The following is an 8,647-nucleotide window of genomic DNA, read 5'->3' on the forward strand; positions in this document are numbered from 1 at the left end:
CCACATGTTATTAAATGGAGATACTAAGTTTTATGTTGGAATTATGACTTTGGTTCTATTTTCACCCTTTATTTGGAAAACAGGGCAACATTTAAGTTTTTGATTTTTTTAAATGAATTAACATGGTAATAAAAAGTATGGCCTGAATTTGGAGAGTAAGTGGTTTTCCAGTTTGGGGTGCAAGATCATCTCCAAAGGAGAAGAGAACACATACTCAGTGAGCCACCAAGGGGTTGGCTTCCACTCACTGAGGGCNAGCAGTGCAGTCCAGGCTAACCATCCATGATCTTTGTCACAGCAAATCAGAGTCTCCAATTGTTCAAAGTAACTGTAGGTACAAGAGAGAAAGCAACTCCAGACTGGCTTATTAATTGATCTGGATGACTATGAAGTGTCCCCCATTCCTGAGGTGCCAAAAATCTTCAGAGTGACTGTTGGAGAAGGGAACCTTTCATGTGCTCCCAGTTGTTATACAGTGCATAGAGACTGGTGAGTGTCAGTCCTGCCAGGCCACCGCGTGCTATTCCTCGAAGACCACCTGGGGAAAGAAGGCGAGCAAATGAAACAACCTACATCTCATGACCTAGCTTTAAAGATAGAAAAATTAATAAAACTGGGATAAACATGCTGCAAAATACAGGTATCTTAGAGAAAGCTCCTCTTTAAAGTAATCTTCTCTAAACCACAGTAAAGTTTTAAACCATTATTCACTTCAGGAGGTCCCAAATCACACAATACACATTTTTTGTAGGTTTTTTTTGTTGTTGTTGTTGGTTTTTGAGACAGGGTTTCTCTGTATAGCCCCGGCTATCCTGGAACTCAATTTGTAGACCAGGCTGGCCTCAAACTCAGAAATCCGCCTGCCTCTGCCTCCCAAGTGCTGGGATTAAAGGCGGTGCCACCACGCCCGGCACATTTTTATAAGTTTTAAGTTGGTGACTTCTTAGCACTTGTCATGACTTGTAACTAAGATCCTCAAGACTGATGAGGTGGCTACCCCAGCCCAACTTGTAACCATCGTAATTCTGGATAAAATCTTGTTGCTGTTCAAAGAGAAGTCATCCCATGCTTGTCGGAGGGTTCAGAACAGCACTAGCACTGTCAGTGGATTTAAGGCTGCAAACAAAGTGAGCATCCGATGTGGAAACAGTACTGTCAGCATTTGGACCCAAGTAGCAGTGGGGATAAACACAATCAAGCTTTGAGTCAGTACTGACGGGGACACCAGCACTCCCTCCCCTCCCTAAACTAATACGTCTCACACAATTAAAACACCGAGTATTAACAGACTAGTTGAGAAAGAATTCAGAATTAGACTTTGAGCTATTTGTACACTAAACAAGTTTTTGTGAGGAAAAAGATTATCAATAAGCATTTAATGTGAAATGTTGTTTGAAAATAACCCCCAAGTTAAAAGGAAGCGATACAAGTTTCTTAAAATAGGAAATGGCCCAATAATTTATGATTGTAATTGCTTACTTTTACATAGTAGAGGAAGAAAAGTAAGAAACTCCATCAGAATGGGGAAAAGGACCTGCCCTGAGTTTGGTTTTCAGAGCTCACAGGAGTACTGACTGACTCCTGCAAACTGATCTCTGATCTCCACAAGTGCCTTGGAGCAAGAGCGAGAGACTGAGCTAGACAGAAAAAAGGAGAAAGGTGGGCTGAGCCTGTAGCAAAGAGGCTGCTTTATTGGAGTCTGAGCTTGATGCCAGCCAGCTCTGTATAATTTCTGTAACAGTGTTCTATTATCACAGCAGAACTAATCCATTTCTGCAATAAGTGTCTTACCAGATAGCTTCAGCTGATACAGGGCTATTTCCCTCCAGGGTCTCTTGTCTGAGGACTACTTAAGTCCTACTTAAGTTCTTCTTAGGTTTCCACTGTGAAATGTCATCACTGAATGTGTGGGAGAGGGATCAAAAGCATAAAGACAAAACCTCACAAAAATCAAAGTAAATGGGGGACTGCAAAGATGGCTTATTAGTTAAGAGCACTGGCTCTTTTAGAAGACCTGGATTCAATTCCCAGTACCCCCTAGTGGTTGCTCACAACCTTTCAGGCACACACATGGTACATATAAATAATATGTATACCTATACACATAAGTAATAAACTATCTTTGAATAAATGGGGAATCTATTCCTATTCCTGCCATGCTGCCATATTTGACTGTAACACGGAAATTGAACTTAAACCATTCAGTGTGGTTAGAAACTATGAAACTTGGAAAATGTACTTGTGAACTAATCCAATTAGTTTAATAAGGACGAATCTTGTGCCACTCACTATTAAGAAAATGCTGTAGAGCTGGACATGAGCTTTAATTAAAACAAAACCATAAAATGGAAACAACAAACAAATGGAATAATAAAAATAAGACTTGGTTATTGGACCTATTCTTTGGATATAATGAAGGTTCTTTTAATCAGGTACCCAAAATACAAGCCTCTAAACCCTACTTGGGATCAAGACAAAACAAAGACAAGGACAAGGTGCTCTTGCCACAGCAGAGAAATGACAGAGGGCAGGTAATGGAAAGGAACTACTTTATTGACCAAACATTTAATTTTGTTCAAATTGTCTCCCAACCACGTCCCCAAGACCATGAAGACACAAAAGGCTCTGTTCACTCAGTAGTGGGTGCAGCCACATGGATTGTCGGCCACTGGTTTGGAAACCTTGTGCTTTAAGAACGTGGTTTCTGTTTGCCCTTTGTGCAAGAAATTCCATATGATTTCTCAGATCTCAAGTAACAATCTACCTTGGGAATCTTCATTAGCTTATGTATTAGGGATTACAAAACTTCAATGGGACCTATAAGACTTTAAGGTCTGCTGGTATGAGCCGGGCATGGTGGTGCACGCCTTTAATCCCAACACTTGGGGAGGCAGAGGCAGGTGAATTTCTGAGTTTGAGGCCAGCCTGGTCTACAGAGTGAGTTCCAGGACAGCAAGGGCTATACAGAGAAACCCTGTTTCGAAAAACCAAAAAGATCTGCTGGTATGAACCACACACCCAATCCTAGCTTAAGAGCAGCCTTTTATCACATACACCAGCTAAATTCTAAAAGTTTCCCCCCGTTTTTTTGAGACACTGTTAACTCACTATGTAGACCAGTATGGCTTCCAACTGCCAGCCTATGCCTCCCAAATGCTGGGGTTAAAGTCACACACCACCACATTCAGCTCCTCAAGTACTAATGTTTATTTTTCTAAATGTGAAATGTTTTTCCTGCATATGTGTGTGAGGGTGTTGGATCTCCTAAAGCTGGAGTTACAGACAATTGTGAGCTGCCATGTGGGTGCTAGGAATTGAACCTGTATCCCTGTCCAATTTTTAACTTCTAAATTATTTTTAGGTTTTACCAACCAGCTACAAAAACAAAAACAAATAAACACCCCCCAAACCCAAACCAACCAACCAACAATAAAAACTAAGAGCCTCCTGATTTAGTCTCTTAAAACTGAACAACTACCTAGTTGGTCAGCAAATACACTTGCTAACAACAAAGTAAATAAGGTCAGTGTTCACTCTCCATGAGTTAGAACAAACCTAAGATTTGTGTCTCAGCTTTACTTCCTAACTTTGTGTCATGTACGCAATTCTTCTAAAGGAACTGGATAAGGACTGCATTTTCTCAACATGGGAAACAAAGAGTCAGAACACGCAAGTGTCTTCTTTCTGGACACAAACTGGTTAATGGCAGAGTTAATTCATTAAAATATCAACTTAGAACAGAGAAAAGAGCCAGATAGTAAATATATTAGAGAATGAAGGGCAAAGACCATTATATAGGTACTTTCACAACCACTTAAAATGGATTATTTTTAAAAAGATAAAAAAGGCTCCGCTGCCTGCAGTGCTATGGCTCCTGCTTTAGAGGAACAAATTAATTTACACTGATTTTCAGGCTTAGGGAAGGTCTTCTGTTATAACTATTTAAAAAACTGTGGTAAAGGAGGCTGGGGGTACAGTTCAGCTGGCAAAATGTTAAGCCTTGCAACAGTAGCAATGAAACTATAGTTCCCTACCCAGTAAGTACTACATACAACTTGTATGGTGTACAACCCCAGGTTTCCAGCACTTGAGGAAGATCAGCAGTTTAAGGCCACCCTTAAGTTTGGGTCCAGCCTGGTCTGAAGCCTCAAGTTCAATCCCCAGCATCCCATAAACTGGGTATAGTAGCACAGGCCTCTACTTCATGCATATATAAGCCCAGCATTACACCAATGCCTGGGGTGTCCAGTGCTGGAATTATATGCACGGACCACTATACTAGGCTTTAAGTATTTAAAAACAGGAGCTAGTTCCTGTTTGCTGGTAACCTTAAACCTAAAAATGTACCAAACTTGCTTCTTTAAGACAAAAAAGTTCTATGTCAAGTGACAAGGATTGCCAATTGTGAAACCGAGCAACTGCAATTGTGGAGTATTTGGTAATTATATGCTGAGCCAAAATCACAATATTCATTCACACTGAAGTCACTCCAACAAAAGCAGACCAGTTCCTTTTCTTAATTTCTGATTTAAAGCAAAACTCAAGAGGACAGGCTGACTACAGAAATAAACTTTTTGTGACAGAACAAAACATAACTTCAACGTGTAGATTCAAGGATTTGGAAAAGAGGTCAGACACGTTTAGTGTAGTGTGTAAACTATTACGGAGCTTCTAGAGTAGAAGAAAAGCCTCAAGCTGAGCATCATAGCACAGGCATGGAAATCTAGAACCTGGGAGGCAGAGGCTAGAGGACTAGGAACTTAAAGTCTATCTTTAGATACACAGCCAGTTGGGGACCAGCCTTGGCTACATGATACGCTGTTTCAAAAGAAAGGTGAAGGGAATTTCACAATTTTAGTTTAGTCTAATGTCTATGTATTATGTGATTAGAGTCCATGTAAATGCATTCCATTCTGAGTACACTCTACCAGAATAAGAACAGCTACAGTTCTGCTATCAACAAGCAAGCATCTTAGAGTGGGCTAATAAAACATATTTGGGAAATAAGGTCCAAGAAGCCAACCGAAGGTGATCCTGTTTTCTCTCTTAATGCCTTCCATTAGTCTTAGCTTTCCACAATGTCAGTTTACAAAAATAAAGTTAGTAAAAGAATAAAAGTAAAGGAGTAAAAAGCATTTCAAACTTAACAACAAGTACCATCAGGATTACCGTTAGTTAACCAGTTAGTTCATTCTTCAAATGTCAAAACCGAATGTCACACCTACAAAAGAATTTAAATGCATATTCCCAAAGACCTCTTGATGATTTTTTCTGTTACTGCTATGTTGAGTATCAAATTAAAAGGGATCCCCTATCCCGCCCCAGGCATTGGAAATTGAACCTAGAGTTTCATAAATGACAGGCAAGCGTTTTACCCACGAACAATTCCCCGATCCCATCTGTACTTTTTGAAAGAGGGTCCTCAATAAAGAAAATTTCCAGGCTGACCTTGAACTTGTAACCCCCATCTCAGTATCCTGATAGATAATAGTTGAAAAGAAATGGACTACAGTTGATGTTACAAGCCCGGCTTAAAGTTAGGTAAAATTTCATGTATCATGCAATAGGTAAAAGGCTAATTGTTGTAATGTTGGAAATGTTTCAACAAAGTAGGAAAGGAGAAAGGGCTTCAGGGAAATTACAATAGCAAGAAATATCAGAAGTTTCTCAATCTGCGCCCCAACTAGGGAAACCAAAACGAGACACAGATACTGTTTTGGTAGTCAGGAAGGGGTTCTGGGGATTCTTCACAAGTTTGAAGCTGGTCTGATCCACGAGTGAGATGTTTCAAAACGAAATCAAACCAGTAGCAACAAAACTATCTTTCATCAGTTGGCATTCATTTCAATACAACGTAGGGCTGGAGACATGGCTCAGTGATTAAGAATACTTTAGCTTCTCCAGAGGACTGAGTTAGACTTCCAGCACCTGTATCAGGCAGCCCATAACCACCTGTAACTGCAGCTTGGGGATTCCACACCTCTGTCCTCCATAAGCACATGCAGGCACTAACACATTTACACATAATTAAAAAATAATAAAAAATAAAGCTAAAAGACAGGGTAGATGATACTTCAAACTGATGATACAAAGGTCACTTTGGCAATAGTTATTACCATTTTTAATATGCAGATTTTGCGCTTAAGTAATCTGGCTTTCAGTAATTCATCTTGTAGCACGGAACCTTAAGTGCTACAGTGTTTAAGGGAGGTCTCAAGAAAGCCACATGCAAACAAGAAAAAACCTATTTGGAAAGAACATTCTAAGCAAAGTGAACATCAAAACTAAAAACCCTTAAGTAAGGTAAAAGCCAGTAGAAAGAATGGTCTACTCTTTGTGCCAAGGCATCAAATCATGTAAAAGAGTGAGCCTAATGGGAAGGCTGGGAACAAACTGGACTTTTGATTAAGTCTTATCTTCTAAATGGCATTGCTATTTAATCATAAGCTTAAATAAGCCTAATAGAACTTCCAGAATTAAATGTCTATTTTTCTCCAAAGCAGTCTATATCAAATATTAAATTAGGATTTATAAAACCTAAAAGCACTCTCACCAGCTCCAGTATGGTGAGCATGGCTCTGTCAGACCTTGCCCCTCTCCCTATTCCTGCCTTGCTAAAAACCATTAGATTACACATTCCTAAAGCTAGCCACTAAGGTCTATTCCCTTATTTGGCCACTTCCTCCTCCCAAGCTGACTACCAAGGTTCAACTATCCAAGTATTGAAGTTCAGCAATCAGAAGGCACCTTTGACTCACCTAAGTAACATATCCAATTAAAATTAAACACCTCATTCTAACACAGCGTTTCCCCTTTTACCTTAATAAACTGCCATTAGCCTATGGGCAGCATCTGTCTCCTCTCTACCCAGAAGCAGTCCTTTGTCTTCTTGGGACAAATACCCACCCTCCTTCTCCCTTGTTCCCTTCCTCTTCTCCTGTCTTTGTCTCTTATTCCTTGCAGTATGTTCCTCTGAGGCAAATAGATCTCCTTTGTTCCGAGAAATTGCCTGTGAGGGTCCTGAGCCAAGACTTTCCCTTTCTAAAACTGTCACAAGAACAGCATTGTACTACACCCCTCATTCTGCTGTATAAAAACAATGTCTACATAAACGTTGCCCAAATGACTTAAGAATCACTTGGAAGACATAAAATGAAACAAAACAAAAAATTGCTTTACAAAAGGATGTAGTACTATGGGAGTAAAAAACAAAACACACCTGACTTTTGTCTTGCCTTGAAGAGACTGCACATACACTGGGGATAAATGTGGCAGTGAGTGCTGAGGAAGCCAGAAGAGCAAACTATTGTGTCCCTCAAAGACACACCGTGGTGCTTAATTTTTATTGTCTACTTGACTGAAGAAGCCTGTTATCTAAAAGGGCATTCCAAAGGATTAACTGAAGGGGAACCCTATCCTGAAGGCAGTAGATGGCACCATCTCATAGGCTGGGAGCTGGACAAAAGGAAGGGGCAAAAGGGAAGCAGTCAGGAGAGAGTGCCAGTCAGTTGTGTGCCATTCATTCTGTGTTTCTTGGCAAGTTCTAACATGAACTGCTCTGCTCTTATTGGTTAAAAGTCTTAGCCAAATGTTTCTTCTATGTTACAAATGGGATTTCTATTTGTTTTGCTTTTCGACAGTGTCTCTTTCTGGCCAGTTTGGTCTCAAATTTCCTACACAGCTAAAAAGGACCCTCAACTTTTCATTTTCTACTACTAGAGTGCTGGGATTTTATGTGTACACTACATCTGGTTTTATATAACACTGAATATCTAACCCAGCACAACTTCATGTACGCCAGACAAGCCCAAACCACCTGTCTCTGATATATGCCTTTCCCCTCACATGCCTTTATCAGGTGTAAAGTTTACCATCTGTAGCTATACTTGAGGCTAATTATCATAAATTTTAAACATAATTAGCAGTATTCCTCAACTACTTTGGCTTTATGCTTCCACCTTTCCTTTTTCATCTTGAGATAAGGTCCGGGTAGCCCTGGCTGTCCTGGAACTTGCTCTGTAGACCAGGCTGGTCTCAAGCTCAGAGATCCATATACCTCTGCCTCCTGAATGCTGGGATTAAAGGCGTGCAGTGCAGCACCATGCCTGGCTGCTTCTACTTTCTAGCCACGTTTCTAACAATCTCTCACAAGTATAACTCTAGTAATTTTTGATTGATTGTATATTGGTGTTTTGCAAGCTTGTCAGTATGCACATGGACACAGTGCCTACAGGGGCCAGGAGAGGGACTGGATCCTCTGGGACTAGAGTTAGAGATGGTTGTGAGAATCAATCTAGGTCCTTTGAAAGAACAGCCAAGTAGTTTTAACTGCTGAGCTATCTCTCCAGCCCAATTCTAGTAATGCTTTGTTCAAATATCTTTGATGACTTTTAACCTAAATTTAAATTTCTCACTCTAGCTTCCGATGTTTCAAATCTAAAACTTCCAGACTTGTGTCCCACACCTTTCTCATGGTATCATATGATATACTTGAAGTTCAGTCCACTGTTCAGGCCCAGCTTGACTATTACCCTTCCCTTTTCTAAGAGTTCCCTTGTTTCTAAAGGCATCCTAGAGGCAATGTGGTTATGGCAAAACAGAGAGAGAGAGAGAGAGAGAGAGAGAGAGAGAGAGAGAGAGAGAGAGA

General features: G+C 40.3%; 1 protein-coding gene across 1 annotated transcript in view; it reads right to left on the reverse strand.

Annotated features, from left to right (window-relative positions):
• Positions 1-28: 28 nt before the first annotated feature.
• Positions 29-8,647, reverse strand: part of LOC110309276 (mitochondrial import inner membrane translocase subunit Tim23) — a 22,103-nt gene continuing 13,484 nt past the window's right edge. Inside the window, exon 7 of the mRNA XM_021181843.2 lies at positions 29-538. Within this exon, the coding sequence (XP_021037502.1) occupies positions 423-538 (116 nt within the window). The 3' untranslated portion in view covers positions 29-422. The remainder of the gene's footprint in view (positions 539-8,647) is intronic.

The sequence above is a fragment of the Mus caroli genome, chromosome 14 (genome assembly GCF_900094665.2).
Source record: "Mus caroli chromosome 14, CAROLI_EIJ_v1.1, whole genome shotgun sequence".
Lineage (NCBI taxonomy): Eukaryota > Metazoa > Chordata > Mammalia > Rodentia > Muridae > Mus > Mus caroli.